Source organism: Coenobita brevimanus, chromosome 70, assembly GCF_032717465.1.
Source record: "Coenobita brevimanus isolate Jiangsu-jjx chromosome 70, ASM3271746v2, whole genome shotgun sequence".
In the NCBI taxonomy this organism is placed as follows: domain Eukaryota; kingdom Metazoa; phylum Arthropoda; class Malacostraca; order Decapoda; family Coenobitidae; genus Coenobita; species Coenobita brevimanus.
The window spans coordinates 41,109,369-41,127,502 of NC_137023.1; the positions used below are offsets into that span (position 1 = coordinate 41,109,369).

The 18,134-nt window shown below is 41.9% G+C and overlaps 1 protein-coding gene across 1 annotated transcript in view; it reads left to right on the forward strand.

Annotated features, from left to right (window-relative positions):
• LOC145406357 (uncharacterized) overlaps nucleotides 1-18,134 on the forward strand; it is a 116,180-nt gene that overhangs the window by 81,535 nt on the left and 16,511 nt on the right. The window contains exon 7 of the mRNA XM_080277517.1: nucleotides 6,036-6,195. Within this exon, the coding sequence (XP_080133643.1) occupies nucleotides 6,036-6,195 (160 nt within the window). The remainder of the gene's footprint in view (nucleotides 1-6,035; nucleotides 6,196-18,134) is intronic.

Genomic DNA, 18,134 nt, shown 5'->3' on the forward strand with positions numbered 1-18,134 from the left:
CGGTGTTGCTGTTTGCTGATGATACAGTATTGTTGAGTGAAGACGAATGGGAGTTGCAAGGTTTGGTGAATGAATTTGGGACAGTGTGTAGGAGGAGGAAGCTGAAAGTTAATGTAAACAAAAGTAAAGTTATGGTGTTTGAGAGGAATGAAGTCACAGAGTGTGCAGTGAGGTTGGATGGTGAGGATATGGAGAATGTGAGTGCATTCAAGTACTTGGGTAGTGTGATAAGTAAGGATGGAACTTTGGGGGATGAAGTACGTGAAAGGGTACAGCAGGGAAGGAAGGTTGTTGGCACACTGAAAGCAGTGATGAGAAATAGGGAGGTGAGTATGGAAGTTAAGAAGTCTCTGCATGATGGTATTGTGATCCCTACCCTGACGTATGGAAGCGAGGCGTGGACCTTGCAAGAGGGGAACAAGTCAAGAGTGAGAGCAGTGGAAATGAGTTACTTGAGAGGAGCATGTGGAGTGACATGGAGGGACAGGTTGACGAATGAAGAAGTGAAGGAACGTTGTGGGGTAGATGTGGATGTGGTTGAAAAGATTAGGAGAAATACACTGAGGTGGTTTGGACATGTGAAGAGGATGGAGAGTGAAAGACTGACTAAGAGGGTGTATGTGGGTGAGGTGGAGGGTGGGAGAGGGAGGGGTAGACCGAGGATGAGGTGGAGGGATGGAGTTGAGAGGTATATGAGGGAGGGGGGGGTGAGTTGGGGGGAGGGGAGTCAAATGGTGGGTGACAGAGTGACTTGGAGGCGTTTTGTCTGCGGCCACCCTTTGCGGGATTAGGGCGTCGGGCTATAGATAGATAGATAGATATATATATATATATATATATATATATATATTTACATATACAGTAAAAGTCCAATATTTCGGCATCCAATTCCCCGGCAAATCTGACATTTCGGCAGTTTTGAGAAATAGTCCCATTTACGAAAATCTCCGATCGTTCGGCAGATTCTCCAATTTTTTTCGTCAGTCTTGAAATCCGCCATGAGGCTCGCCAGCTAGCTACCCACCTTTACCCGCCTTAGTGAGTGAGATAGTGAAAGTGATGGAACGAGTCTACCACTGCCATGAAGCTCAGAGGCTAGCTCTTTCTCCTATAGCATAAAGAGAGGACAAACATGTAGTGAGTCTAGCATGAGAAAGAGAATCTGTTTCGCCATTCTTCCGAGTTGTTGCCGTGCTGCTGCCGACTTCTCTTGATTCTTCTGTGTGCTTTGTGAACTTCGTACCGAAATACCTCTGAAATTACTATTCGAGTGTGCTGTAAGCACCGTAACATCAGACAGGAGCTTTGTAACACCTGAGTGGACCAGCCGTGTGTTGTGAACAGTATAAACATCTGCGTGCTTTGAAAATGGCCTCCACGTGTGGAAAGTTAACTGGTGTTAGCAAGAAGCGTACACATAAGATGTGGACTTCTTCCAGCAGTAGCAGACTCCAATCAACCCCTTCTATTGTACATATGTAAATAAGGAACCTAGTATAAGTTTAGGTAAGTGCATGTGAACTTGTAGGCCTACTGTACCATTACATTTATATACAGTATGTTCACTAATTTCTTTATTTTTCATATTCATGTACAGTATAGTACTGTATTCATTACAGTATTGTACAGTATCAAACAGTATACAGTACTCTCTCCAAACACATTTGTAATGATATGAGTAATGATGATAGTGTTCACCGAAACATATAAGGTACTGAGTGGGTAGGGTTTTTGATAATTCGGCAATTTTGATATTTCGGCACTTGCCTGGTCCCATAGATGCCGAAAATTCGGACTTCTACTGTGTATATATATATATATATTATATATTTTATACATATATTATATACATATATATATATTTTATACATATATATATATTATATACATATATATATATATATATATATATATTATATATATATATATATATATATATATATTTTATACATATATATATATATATACATATATATATATATATATATATATATATATATATACTGTATATATATATATATACTATATATTATATATATATATATATTATACATATATATATTATATACATATATATATATATATATATATATATATATATATATATATATATATATATATATATATATATATATATATATATATATATATATATATATATATATATATATATGTGTATATATATATATATATATATATATATATATATATATATATATATATATATATTGTATATATGTGGAGGTTTGTCATATCATATGATTTTGATATGCAAGATCAAGCGGAGAGGAGTGAGGTGGACCAAGAGAGAGAGGAGCTGTCAGGGAGAAAGACCAGAAGTAGAGAAGCTGAGGATCAAAGAAATGGCAGATGCATACAGGACCAAAGTAGGGGAAGAGTTAGAATCAGTGAATTGTAATGAAATGGATCTGGACAGCTTGTAGAATACAAATAGGGATTCCTTAGTTAGGAATGCGAAAGCTGTGTGTGTTGTGACGAGTAAGAGAAGAAGAAAAGTACTGCATGGTGAGGTGAAGAGGTTATGAGAGCAATGGAGAGAAAGAGGAAGAAGTGCCTAGAGTGGATACAGCTCAGGGGTTCAGTTGAAATAAGAAATGAATATATTGACATCAAGAAGCACGTAAAGAGCATAGTGAAGAGGAAAAAGAAGGAGGTAAATGATGATCTACAGTAGGAAGAAAAATGAATGCAAATGCTTTGAGAATAGGAAGTTATTCTGGAAAGAGGTGTGGAAATATAGAAGTGACAGTGGAAAGAAATGTGAAAGTGTGAAGGATGTAAGTGGTAGATTATTAACCCGTGCGGATGAAGTAAGGACAAGATGGAAAGAATATTTTGAAAGTCAGATTAACGGGACTGGAGAGAGCAAAGTGACTGTTGACATGATTGGTTTTGGTGGTGTACAGAGAAGGAATGCAGTGCTAGGAAATGTAACACTTGCAGAGGTGAAGAATGCTGTGAAGTGGCTGAAAAATGGGAAAGCAGCTGGGATTGATGAGGTGTATGCAGAGATGGTTAAGTGTAGTGGAGAGAGCAGAATGAAGTGCTTGTTGGAGATATGTAAGACGGCATGTACGTGTGAAACTGTGCCATTAGAGTGGAAAAGTTAGTGGTTGTACCCCAGTAGAAAGATAAAGGTGAGCGAAGTGAGTGCAAGAATTATCGTGGCATAAGTCTATTGGGTGTTGCAGGGAAGGTATGTGGAAGAATTATTATAGAGAAAGTAAGAGAGATATCAGAAGTCCTAGTGAGTGACAAACAGGGTGGCTTTAGGAGTGGCAGAGGATGTGTGGATCAAATATTTGCAGTAAGACAGATACAGTAGTGGAGAAGGCGTGTGAGAAGGACTATAAGGTGTTTATGGCATTTATGGATCTGGAAAAAGCTCATGACAAAGTAGACGGAGAAGGATTGTGGAAGGTTTTGCGCATATATGGCTTGTAGATGGTAAGCTGCTAGGTGCTGTCATGAGTTTTTATGATGGTAGTGATGCATGTGTAAAAGTAAATGGGCATCTGAGTGATTGGTTCATGATCATTGTGGGTGTGTGACAAGATTGTGTGATGTCCCCATGGTTGTTCAATATATACTTGGATGAGGTGATGAGAGAAGTAAAAACATGGGCAACGGAGAGAGGGATGGCGTTGGTAATGAATGGTGATGGATGGAATGTCTGAAATTTGTTGTATGCAGATGATGCAGTGCTACTTGCAAGTACTGGATAAGATTGGTAGACTAGTGCAGAGTTTTGCAGGTGTCTGTGAGCATCATGCCTTTAGAGTAAATGTAGAAAAGTGTAGTGATGCTTATGGAGAGAGAAGGTGACTCCCAGTGCAATGTTATAGTAATGGTGGAGAGAGACTGGAATTGGTGAGGGAGTTCAACCCCTGGGTACAGTGATAGAAAAGAGAGGAAAATGTGCAAAAGAAGTTGCAAGTAGACTGACAGAAGGAAGAAAAGTAGCTGGTGCAGTGAAGACGTTGATAAGAAACAGAGGCTTGAGTGTCGAATTTGCATGAGGCTTACGTGAAGGAATGTTAGTACCAGCTTTAACTAATGGATGCAATACTATGATATGGCATGAAAATGAAAAGTCAAGAGTAAGAGCAGTGGAGATAGTACTGCTGAGGAATGTATGTGGAGTACAGGGGGTAGATAGGATACAAAATACTGTAATGTGATTCATGAAAGATGTTGAGTGAGGAAGTCGGTGGACACCAGAATCGAAGAGAGTGTACTGAGATGGTATGTTCATGTGGAGAGCATGGATAACAACAGAGTGGTGAAAAAGGTATATCTGAGCAAATTTGAAGGAGGGAGAGGGTGAGGTAGGCCAAGGAGAAGGTGGAGAGATATGGTGGATGAGTGTGTGAGGAAGAGAGTTTTGGAAGTCGGTGAGGCCGGGGAACTGACAAGAGATCAAGCTGGCTGGATGAATGTTGTGAGGAGAAGTGCATGATCAGGGATTTGGGACCCCATTTTAACGTGGCTGCGTCTGGATTGACTCAGTCGGATATGTTTATGTGAAGCTACACATGGTGAATGTTTTTGTCATATCCGATAGAGCCAGAATTCCGGGGGCTTAAGTAATGAGTGAATGGAAGTGTGGCCCATTGGGTTTGGGAAATTTAGGCAGTCTGGACATTGCTACTCCTCATCCTGCCCTAGGGTGGGAAAGGAGATCCGGTTGATGATGATGATGGTGATTTACATATGTATATACTGTATATATATATATATATATATATATATTTTTATATAAAACTAGGGGTGCTGTGTTTGAACCAGTGTCGCTTACAATAAAACATGCTTGCGCCCAGTCGGCTTGCACGGGCTGATTACATTTGGTTCACAAACTACACACACATCCAAAGCCACTACAACACTATAATTACACTTACAAGCACTTCTTATCCTACATACAATCTCTACTAGACAGCCTAAGCCACTTGGTAGAGATACATTGGCTGTATCGTCCTGACTTTGGTCGGGATAGGCCGGTCCTGCAGTGGATACTCAAATGGCTGATGATGATGATGATATATAAAACACACACACACACACACACACACACACACACACACACACACACACACACACACACACACACAGTGGAGGCACAGGGAAGGAGTCAAGAAAGCCAAACAGCCCTACTACCTCCCCCCTTCTATGTATCACACACACACACACACACACACACACACACACACACTCATTTCCTTCTTTCCTTCTTTGCCAGCTTGAAGAATAGTTGATTATGGCCATTATGGCTGTCGTACCCCCTCTGAGATGGTCTGGTCCTCCAGTAGATTTTGTACAGAGAAGGAGTACATGACATTGGTTAAATTGACTGGTATAAAATGAATATTTTATTGAAACTTTTACCTCTCCCTTATGTTGTGGAACAGTGAACATTTCGTAAACCCATGAATGTGGGGATATATTACGTGGTGTTGTGGTTTGTATAAAAATTCAGTTTCAGAGATAACCCAGGTAGTGAAGGAGTTAATGAAAGCTATATTCAACCCTTCCAGTTTGGAAGTCTCATTAGCCAAATAATGTTTTTGGGAGATAATAGTAATGATAATAATAATAATAATAATAATAATGATAGTAGTAATAATAATAATAATAATCATCATCATCATCATCATATAAAAATCTGACTGAAGGGGTTTTAAACATCACATTTGCAATATAGTAATGTTATTTAATGGTCCTCCACTCTTCTGATGTTAAATCTCTTAATTATGAATGGTCCGTTACAAGTCCAGTGATACTCAGAATTAGAGAGAGAGAGAGAATTATTATGCTAAAGAGTTTAAGTACCTCAGAACCTTGTATGTAATTTTAATTTTTAATTCATATGCACAGTTCTTATGAATTTTTGAATGTTGATAATATTGTATTAAAACAAGCCTATGAAAATGTTGCACACTCTGCAATTGTTTATTTTTTTATTGCACAGTAAATTACAGTATTAATGATACCCTAAACCCTTTATTTTCCCTCAGAATTGTGGTCAGCAGCAAGGATGAGATCAACCTTACACAGCTCAGACAGTTTTTCTTCTGCATGGATAGGCTAGCGGCAGAATTTCTGAAACTGCCTATTTCATACCTCAGCATCATCACCTTCGCCACACCCTGCATGTCGCTCAGCGCTGATGGAAAGGTGAGACTACAAGATATTCCTCAGGTACAGATGGTTTGCATGAAAGATCGCATCTAATTTAGACATTTTCAGAGGTGGAGTCAGGAATCTGTGAGTGGGAATAGTTTGTGAATGATTGTGTGGTTCATTTCCCTGGACGTACTGTTGGTTGTACTTTTCTCACTTCCTTTATTTCTCATTGTTTGTTAACAGCCTCACCTTAACCTTTGGTGGGAAGAAAGATCAGAATGATGACTGTAATGAATGATTTTTCAGCATAACAATCACATTCACATCATGATCATAATTGTACTTTATACCTTATCCCATTTTAATTACAGTGCTGATATTTCAGTAAACTGCACCAGTCACATCATGATCCTCAGCATGAGGCCTCAGTATCACACCATGACAATTATTTCCAGTTGATATGTCGATCATTTTGAAGGCCTTGGTCGTCCATGCATGTGTAAGCTGTTTTTCTCCTGTTGATATCAGTTTTGTACCAAATAAGTAGTAAGTGTGTGATGATGAGGTTTTATTATTATTATTATTATTATTACTATTATTATTGTGGTAGGTGGGGTCACTCACCATCCACTCACTTGATGTAGTGCTGCTCTCAGGTGTCTGCCCTTTCCTCTCCTCCATCCTTCTTTCCTTCCATTCTCTTCTGTCTTTGTTTCCTTAATTCTTTCTACGTCCTTCTACCTTCGGGTGACTTTACACTCCCTCTTCTGTCTTTCCTTCATTCTTTCCTCTTCGTTCTGCCCGTGGGTAACTCTACACTGAGTGACAAGCCAAATGGTTTTCTGTACACCAGGAAACCATTTATTATGCTGGATGGTAACCATGATACCATATTATGGTGCCTGGTTGTTTAGTGGGTAATTAAGGCGCTCCAGTTGGATTGAGCCGGTGAAGGTTTATATCCATGGGGTGGTTGGGGTTTATAACTCACATAATGCCACTCAGGGGTGAGTGAGGCTGGTCACTCTCATCTTAATTGTCAGGGCCAGCTTGCCTAGCCCTGGGCTCCTATGCTCCTCATGGGGCAACTTAGGATTGGATGATGGATGGATGAATGGATTATTATTATTCCACTCCTCTCCCCTTCTTTCCTTTCTTCCTCTTCTGCCTTTCTTCTTCACTCTTTCCTCTTCCTTCTGTCTGTGGGTGACTACACTGAATGACAAGCCAAATGGTTTCCTGTACACTTGCAAACCATTTACTATACTGGATGGTAACCATATAAACAAACTATGGCACCTGGTGGTTTAGTGGGTAATTAAGGCGCTCCAGTCGGATTGAGCTGGTGAAGGTTTATATCCAAGGGATGTTTGGGGTTTATTGCTCTCGTAATGCCACTCGGGGATGAGTGAGGCTGGTCACTCTCATCTTAAATGTCAGGACCAACTTGTCTAACCTCAGGCTTCTACGCTGCTCATGGTGGATTGGATGATGATGATTATGTAGGTTGGGGTGCTTATCATCCACTTACTCGATGTAGTGCTGCTTTCAGTTGTCTGCCCTTTCCTCTCTTCCTTCCATCTTCGTCTGTCTCTCTTTTTTTTCATCCTTTCCCCTTCCTTTTACGTATGGGTGACTTTACATTGAGTGACTAGCCAAATGGTTTCCTGTACACCAGGAAACCATTTAGTACGCTGGGTGGTAACCATAAAACCATATTATGGTGCCTGGTGGTTTAGTGGGTAATTAAGGTGCTCCAGTTGGACTGAGCCTGTGTAGGTTTATATTCAATGGGTGTTTGGGGTTTGTTTGCTCACTTAATGCCACTCAGTGAGGCTGGTCACTCTCATCTTAAATGTTAGGACCAACTTGCCTAGCCCCAGGTTTCTACGCTCCTATTCGGGCACCATACGATTGGATGATAGATGGATGGATGGATTATTATTATTATTATTATTATTATTATTATTATTGGAGAATGTGAGTGCATTCAAGTACTTGGGTAGTGTGATGAGTAAGGATGGAACTTTGGGGGATGAAGTACGTGAAAGGGTACAGCAGGGAAGAAAGGTTGTTGGTACACTGAAAGCAGTGATGAGAAATAGGGAGGTGAGTATGGAAGTTAAGAAGTCACTGCATGATGGTATTGTGATCCCTACCCTGACGTACGGAAGCAAGGCGTGGACCTTGCAAGAGGGGAACAAGTCAAGAGTGAGAGCAGTGGAAATGAGTTACTTGAGAGGAGCATGTGGAGCGACGTGGAGGGACAGGTTGACGAATGAAGAAGTGAAGGAACGTTGTGGGGTAGATGTGGATGTGGTTGAAAAGATTAGGAGAAATACACTGAGGTGGTTTGGACATGTGGAGAGAATGGAGAATGAAAGACTGACTAAGAGAGTGTATGTAGGTGAGGTGGAGGGAGGGAGAGGGAGGGGTAGACTGAGGATGAGGTGGAAGGATGGAGTTGAGAGGTATATAAGGGAGGGGGGGGTGAGTTGGGGGGAGGGGAGTCAAATGGTGGGTGACAGAGTGACTTGGAGGCGTTTTGTCTGCGGCCACCCTTTGCGGGATTAGAGCGTCGGGCTATAGATAGATAGATAGATAGATTATTGGAAGTGAGTGGATGTTTGTTGCTTATCCATCATGAGTCAGACGTGGTAGAATGTCATGAATCGGCAGAAGCCAGCTGCCTTCTTTCTAAATGTGCTGAGGAGACAGTTCTTGTGTATACACAATGTAGTCATGTCATTGGGCAACATACACAAAGGAAACTTTCTACCTTTACCCTGAGGGACTGTATGAGAGTTAGAGATCAGTTAGACTCCATGGGTGTAACATCTGAGCCCCCAGTAAAGCATCCAGTAGCAATATGGAGTCTTTAAAAATAACCTGAAATCCTGGTGGCAAATCTACGTGCCCTAATATCACATTATTATTATTATTGCTATTATTATTTTGATGTAAAACCATTCTGTCACCAACCACTAAATTCGCAACTTACAAGGCTTTGGAGCATGTACAGTAGAGTCGTGATTTAAGACAAAAAGAAACAATGATCATACAATAAAACAGGCATTTCATTTCTCCCATGATTACTGAACAGCATGGTAATATGACCCAACTGCATGAGAGAAACTGTGGTAAGTTGGTGTGTTTAGGTATTGGATTTCCAGATGACTGCATTTGTTTACAACTTGTGTGTTATGCTTTTGGCGGTCGCTGATTGGCTTCCTTGACCTGACCCAGCCCATGTGACCCATGTCCCATACCACCTGCCACAACCTACCTCAGTATTGTGTGGGTGGTCGCTGTGATGAAAAGCGTTTATTTGCTCATTTCCTTGCTCCTCATTTCCTCTCAGAACTCTGAGCACATGGTTCCAAACTACAGTAACTTTAGTTATGCCTATGAACACAAGAAATGCATTTATTCCAAAGGAAGATGTAAAATTGTTGGACGAAGTGGAGTGTTATGTGGGAGCTTAAATGCAAACGATCAGACAGATAAAATAAGTCAGGTGTGTTTACGATGTGGATGGTTTCTTAGTTGGAAGAAAAAGTTAATGATGAAGGACCAGTAAAATTCATGTTTTCACTTCAGTACAGTGGGTGTGGAAAAAGAAGGCTTTGTGCTCTGTCTTTGTTATGAACTGACGGTCTTTGGTCAAGAGAATTTGGCTCTTACGATATGTGAAGACACTACTTGTTGACGTAAATAGTTAGGTAAGATAATTATGTGAGTTCAGTTCTTGTGAATTATACTGTCATACAAATTATACTGCTTGGCTGACTTCTTTATTATTCACGCTTACTGGATTCGTGTGTACATGGGAAGTGAGAAGTACGCAGTCACTCAATGCTGATGACTTTAAGTGTATGTATATACACTGCACTTACCGAACTCCCTGTAATTTCCTTCTGAACTCATGTCGTGAGTTGGAAAATCGTGAGTTAATAAAAACACACCTTATGGGGAAAAATATATTTGATTCTGCCATGGTGTCAGGTAGCCTAGTATAACATTAACGGAACCCCTCTTAACACCACTTAACACTAACATCCTGTCTCAGAAGTATGTACTGCATATCTTATAATGATAATAAACAATATCAAAAGACATTACATATCCTTGTATGATAATAAAAAATACAGAAAAGCATTTACCTAAATCTTACTGATGACAATGCTTATGTCAACAAGAGATGGGTAGTGGTTTCGGCACACTAGCCTAGTTGCAGTACTGGCCACTAGGTGTACGTGGCATGGGTGGAGAAAGCATTGTTCTGATTGCCTGCACAATTACAAGGACTGTGTGCTTAAATATAATTGGCTTGCAGTCGCGAGTTGCGGCTACAATACTGTGAGTTAAACATCTCCTCAGAAATAAACCATTTTCTAGTGGAAAAACGCGAGTTATATATATATATATATATATATACAGTAACCCCTCCAATATCCGGATCAATAGAGCCATCGGTAGGTTCGGATATTGGTTTCGTCCGGATATTGGGCCCCAGCTTATGGACTTGTACTTATGGACCCTAACTCAGAGAAACACCTATACTACTCCCTCCGGACATGCATAGCACCTATTTAACACCCAAATCACACCAATAAGGCACATAAATGACTGAAATAAATGCAAAAGAAACATAAAATGTGGGTTTAGAAGTATGTTCATACATTAATAAACATTCTGGTACTTATGGACTCTAACCGAACCTAACTCTGAAAAACACATTCCTACTGCACATGCATGAGGTAAGTATAGTATGGAAAAAAGTACAGTATGACACATTCTGGTAAGTATAGTATGGAAAAAAGTACAATATGAAACATTCTGGTAAGTATAGTATGGAAAATAGTACAATATGAAACATTCTGGCTACTTACAGCAAGTCCCTGGCCACCTCGATGAATAACCACCTCCTCTCAGACTCTGACAGTAAGAACGATTTCCTGAAGCACTTGCACTACACTCTTCCTGAAGTCTTGCACTGAACTTAGTCAATAACACACAGAAGTCCGTTCTCTTCACAGTGTTCACTTTAGTCCAAATAATGTTCCATTAAATTTAAGTGTTGCACATTAACTTTTCCCAAGTTTTTTTTATTTTCCAAAGCCAAAACAAAGAAGGTTAGTTACGTTAAATTTCTTTTCTACTGAGTCTTTTCTCTCATTTCGAAAACCTTAACACAACACACCGTTTTTTTCACTACACAACACTCAAAATTCCAGTGTGGTCTAGTGGAGAAGTTCTTGCTGTTTATTCGCTGTCAGAGTCCGAGAGTATCACTGGCAGGCGACCAAGGGGTGCATCGGTGGGTCGTGGTGATGGCGTACCGACTACAGAAGACTCTGAAGATAGCCGCAAACTCACATCGAGCGGTGACTCCACTGTAGCTGATGTGCTGGGCTGTGGCTTGGAGCATGAGGGCCTGTCTTGGGGAGGCAACAGAGTGGAATCAGGGCTTGGCACAGCGGGGGTCACGGGCCTGAAAAAACTGTCAATCATTGACTGACGCAAGGACCGACGATTCTGGCAATTGATGATGCGCTGCCTGAAAGCACGCACTTCCTCCACAAGTCCCAAGGGCCCCATCTCCCTGTCGCAGTCCGGGTGTTCCAGGTAGTCTAGGACGAACTCTAGATGTTCCCGGAGTGCACTCAGCTTGGGGATGGCTGGAGTAGTGTCCTGCTGAGAGGAGTCCGCATCATCATCGCCTTCGTCGTCAGAATCTTCAAGTTCGGGACTGACACCAGCAACCGAAGACGCGATCTCGATATCAGACAACGTCTGATACCCAGGATCGCCCTCGTCGTCGTCCAACCACTCACGAACATCGTCCACATCAACATCGTCGCCGTGCGTACGTAGCCGTGCATGGAAGTCATCCACGTCAAACCCTAGGAAATCGTACTCCACATCTGTTCCGAGAAGCAGACGAGACCAACCATTTTCAAGAGTTTTCACAGGGACTTCCTTCCATGCACTAGCCCAGTTGTACAGCGCAGACTTGATGTTGTAGCGGCGAAGGTTTTCCAAAGTCCGCTTGCCTCGAGTGTCACGTCCTTCCCTGCGCTCGTCCTCGTCCTCGAGAACAACCATCACTTCGTCCAGGAACTTCCGACGGTACAGGCGCTTTGTTGCCACGATCACTTCTTGGTCCATGGGTTGAATGAGAGCGGTCGTATTAGGTGGCAGAAACATGCACCTAATACGGCCATTCTCAGCAACCAAGTCCTTGTCGCACGGGTGGGCAGGTGCATTGTCGAGGAGAAGGAGAGCCTTTACCTGGTCGCGAGGAATTCCCAGTGTCTTCGTCTGGTACTGGATGACCTCCTTGATGAAGTGACGGTGAAACCAGTCTTTGAAAATCACAGCTGTGAACCATGCTTTCAAAGAATGGTACCATACGACAGGAAGGACATCCATCACCCCACGAAGGGACCGAGGCTGCTTTGCACGGCCAACAATAACGGGCTTAAGCCGGTGCATGCCGTTAGCATTGGCACAACACAAAGCAGATATCCGTTCCTTAGAAAGCTTGCAGCCAGGTACACGCTTCTCCGTCTCATCGGCTAGAGTGTTCGTTGGGACTGAGCGATAGAATAGGCCAGTTTCGTCAGCGTTATAGACTTGACCGAGAGTGAGGCCCTCCCTGTCGATCAAGCCTTTCACCTTGTGTCGAAACTCGTCCACTCCATCCTCGTTAGCGTCCAATGCTTCGCCATGTGCTTTACGGTTAGTAAGGCCATGTCGCAACTTGAACGCGAAGAGCCAACCCTCGGATGCCTTGAAGTCTAGGGCGTCGTGAAGCCTTGCAAACTTCTCAGCAGCAGCCTTCAGCTCCGTTCCACGTACCATCACACCAGCTGCACGTTGCTGTCGATACCAAATCAACGTGGAGTGGTCGATTTCTGCATACTTGGGGGTAAACATAACCTTCCTCTCCACGTTGCGTTTGCTTCTCGACGAGAAGTCAGCCGTGTACTGCATGAGCTTGTCTCGGGAACGCTTGATATCGAACAAAGTCGACTGGGCCAGGTTGAACTCGCGGAGAATGTGTGAAGAAGACCAACCCGCATCAACTTTCTCCAATATCTCCCGTTTCTTCTCCAGAGTCAACACCACTCTCTTCCTTTTCTCAGGAGGCAGGGCCATCATCACACACACTAAGAGTAGGGCAGAGAGCAGCAGGAGGCCTTGCAGCAAGTACAGCACCACCACAAAAGCGAGCACGTGGGCAGCCATGGCTAACAGCGTAGGTCCAGTCGCGGTGAGAGACAGGAGGGAAGTGGGGAGGATGCAGCGCCGCTCTATCGGACGTCGGAGGAATGACGAACCAAAACAATGCTCTCACGCGGCGTGCGCGGCAAGTTCAAATTACGGACGACAAAAAATCGATTTTTTAAAATAATTTTTTGGATTTTCGGACCATTTTGGGAATGTTTGATCCCAGGACGATAAGGTTCGGTTAGTGGGGATGTTCAGTTATTGGGCGTCCGGATATTAGAGTGATTACTGTATATATATATATATATATATACTGTATATGTATACATATATGTGTCATGTCTCCATGGTTGTTCAATCTGTACATGGATGGGGTAAGAAAAGAGATACAAGGTAGGGCAGTGGATGTTGGAGTGGCCCTGGTGAGAGAGGATAGTGTTTGGAAACTCCCTGTACTGTTGTTTGCAGATGATACTGTGTTGTTGAGTGAAGACGAAGGGGAGCTGCAAGGCTTGGTGGATGAGTTTGGGAGAGTGTGTAAGAAACGAAATCTAAAGGTGAATGTAGGGAAGAGTAAAGTGATGGTCTTTGAGAGAGGTGAAGTCAGTGAATGTACAGCAAGGTTGGATGGTGAGGAATTGGAAAATGTGAGTACGTTTAAGTACTTGGGTAGTGTGATGAGTAAGGATGGAGGTTTGGAGGGTGAAGTGCTTGAAAGGGTACAGCATGGAAGAAAAGTTGCTGGTTCTTTGAAAGCAGTGATAAGAAACTGGGAAGTGAGCATGGAAGTGAAAAAGTTACTACATGACAGTATTGTGATACCAACTCTAACGTATGGAATTGAAGCTTGGACGTTGTTGGAAGGACACAAGTCAAGAGTGAGAGCAGCGGAAATGAGTTATTTAAGAGGAGCCTGTGGAGTCACATGGAGAGACAGGCTGACGAATGAGGATATAAAGGAGCGTTGTGGTGTGGATGTGGATGTGATAGGAAGCGTTAGGAGGAACACACTGAAGTGGTTTGGCCATGTGGAAAGGATGGAGGGTGAAAGACTGACGAAGAGAGTGTATGTGAGTGAGGTGGAGGGGGGAAGAGGGAGGGGGAGGCCGAGGATGAGATGGAGGGATGGGGTGGAGAGGTATATGAGAGAGGGGGGTGTGAGTTGGGAGCAGGGCAGTGAAATGGCGGGGGACATGGTGACTTGGAGGCGATTCGTTTGTGGCCACCCCAAACGGGATTGAGGCGTCTGGCAATAGATAGACAGATAGATATACATATATATATATATATATATTGTGGAATTTCAAATTTCAATGGGCATATGTACCTAAAAATCACCACGAAATTCAAATCATCGAAATTTAAACTGAACTTCTTATGGGAAAAATTACCGTAGTTTGGGTCCGGGGCCTCCGAAGCTAACTACCTAAAATCATGATTTTTTTGTTCACACCCTCTGTGAACTTTATGAACTAAAATTGTGGTTAAGTAACTGTAGTTCTGCATTGTACTGCCATACTGTCAGCAAGTGTATACTTGATGTATTTCTGCCCTTTCCTGTATTGCCATTTCTCCTTTGGCTTCAAAGATTAAGAGGTGCCAAACTGCTCTTGTCCATTACCACTGCTACCCGAAGAACCACTCTTGCCTGCCATCTTGAAACAGGTAAGTTGCGACGAAAATACAAAGAAAATACACACAACTAAACTGCAGTGAAATGCATGTCCACATGTGAAAGATAAAGGCTGAAAGTGCAGCACTTGGCTGTAGAGGGCTGGCTGCTGGCAGGACAGTTGCAAGATGGCCGCCGACAACAGAGCATCACCTTGCACATGGCTTGTTGTTTTTGGTGCCTACTCCCATCCGGGAGCTCTTGTCCTTAAACAACATGACTAATTTTTTTCTGTCTCTGTTGTTCATTTCTATGTTGCTCCTTATATATATTCATAATTACCGTACTTCTCTTCGTTTCAGTATTTTGCCTATCGTCCATGTTTTGATGGGGAAGTATCTGACGGGTGAATTGACTTGACAGTGAATTGTCTCAGAACCATATCGTCGTATGCTTCATATACTGTATGAATAAATGATGTTGATTTTCATTCTCTTCTTGGCACGTGTCACATATGATATTAGGTTAGGCTTATTCTTTTTCTTATAATTTTCCTTCACTTTTAGCATTTTAGTTTGCATAAAAAATTTTATCTTTGCTTGTTTTGGTTGGAGTGTGACCCTGAGAGCACATGTCACGTATGATATTAAGTTAGGCACATACTTTTTCTTATAATTTTCCTTCACTTCTGGCATTTTGGTTCACACAAAAAATATTATCTTTGCTTGTTTTGGTTGGAGTGTGGCCCTGAGAGCATCAAAATAGACGACTTTGCATTGAAAAGTAAGATAGGCAGACCACTCCAAAATTCATCGAAATTTGATTCATCTAATTCTAAACTGTCAAAATTTGAGATTCCACTGTATATATATATATATATATATATATATATATACATACATACATATATATACCATATATATACATACAGGCAGCCTCTGCCATCTTTAATGTTTTGGTCAGTCAGCTGATCAGCTGACTGACCAAAACATTAAAGATGGCAGAGGCTGCCTGGTCAAGCACTGATTAAAGAAGCTTATTTGATAAAGTTTCTATGCTCAAGTGTCAGCAAAACTCACATTTAACACATTAACCTGTTAACTGCTCATGGCGTTTTTTTGGAGGTGTCCGTGGTGGGCGCACATAGGGGTAAAAGTGAAATTTCCCAAAGGCCAAATTTTGTCTTAGGAAATGAGAGAACACATGCCAAAGTATATAGTAATGAAATATTAGCTTAGTATTTACCTTGGTAAAGCCATGGATGAACATCAAAGTGTCTGATTCCCTATTGGAATGTATGGTTTTCGTTTTCTTTTTCGGTTTCAGTTTCTGTTTTAAAGGCTCACACATGTTTGCATGGGTTGGCCTTGGTCACCATGGCACTATATTCAAAATTCACCTGCGCAGCCAGGGCTGTTTTGAGCAGTCACACTCGGAACAGCCCAGGCTGTATAGAGCAGTTAACGGGTTAATTATCATTCTTATATACGTGATGATGATGATGATGAGAGGCATTATACTTCATCTTAGCTCAGAGATAGGTGCTTCGTCACTAACCAGTTCATAGCGGTTTTACGAACGACTGTATTATGCCCAAGTACTGTATACACAAGGCTGATCATCCTCCCATTTTTTGTGCCTATTGTTACATGTAATACATGGACTGACTGATTGCTTGATTGTGTGTGTGTGTAAAGTTTGGAAAAATGGGAAAAAGTGGGGTGAGAAGGGGAACTTTGGGCGAATGTCCAGAACCAACTTCCATTTTTCCCGTAAGTTTAGTTATTTGTATGGCACGGTTTTCTATAGCGTGGAATTGTTCCAGAACTAATTAGCCGCGCCTTAGGCAACTTGACAGTATATATATAATGACATTTTTTTCCCTTAATGTTGATGACTAGTGACTTTCAGAAATAGTTTCACAGTTTTTTTTTTTTTTTTTTTTTTTAATGAGCGCCGAAAGTGATTCCTGGCGAAATATGAGTGATGCTGGGTGGCCAGTATTGATGTGTTGATTAGGTCAAAAGTTTTTGCTCAATTGGTAATGAGGATGTGGTAGGTGGGGGCGCTCACCATCCACTCACTCAATGTAGTGCTGCTCTCGGTGTCTGCCCTGTCCCCTCCTCCATCCTTCTTTCCTTCCATCTTCTATCTTTCTTTCCTTCATTCTTTCCTTGTCCTTCTGCCTACGGGTGACTTTACACTCCCTCTTCTGTCTTTCATTCCTTCATTCTTTCCTCTTCCTTCTGCCTGTGGGTGACTGTACACTGAGTGACAAGCCAAATGGTTTCCTGTACACCGGGAAACCATTTACTATGCTGGGTGGTAACCATATAATCATATTTTGGCACCTGGTGGTTTAGTGGGTAAGTATTGTGCTCCAATCGGATTGAGCTGGTGAAGGTTTATATCCAAGGGGTGGTTGGGGTTTATTGCTCATGTAATGCTACTCAGGGATGAGTGAGGTTGGTCACTCTCATCTTAAATGTCAGGACCAACTGCCTAGCTCCGGGCTCCTATGCTCCTCATGGGGCAACGTAGGATTGGACGATAGATGGATGGATGGTAATGAGGACTTTCAGGAGGCACTGTGGCAGTCCTTGTTGGGTAAAATTTTTATGGGAAGTATTAGTGGGCAAAGCTAGTTGATTAGGCTAAGTTAAAATGCACTGATGTGTCCAGTCGGTGAGATCATATGTATATACATTGTCTTGGGTATCTGAAGGCACACATATTTGTAATAATCTATCTTTAAAGATATTTTTTATGAAATATATAGGGCTCCTAGAACCCATTCCCCTATTTTACATGTAAATATATGTCACATATTAAAGCGAAATTGATTTTGCACAAGGCTCTGCATAATTTATCTTGTGTTGTATGAAGACCGTGCTGTACTGTTTTATGGAATGCACATACCCGTAGTGTTAGTATCGTGTTGTTTTGTTGTATTGTTTATAAAGGCCCCAACATGCATGCATTGTCCTTGGTCACCTAATGGCAGCCCTCCACACTGCTCAGTCTTTGGCAGCCCCCCTATTCAGTTCCTTATCCCTTAGGTTGCACTATGACCTCGTCCCAGGTCTTTTGTTTGGCCTGCACCGATCCCGTACGTTCACATCACTCACCTTTTGCACGTAAT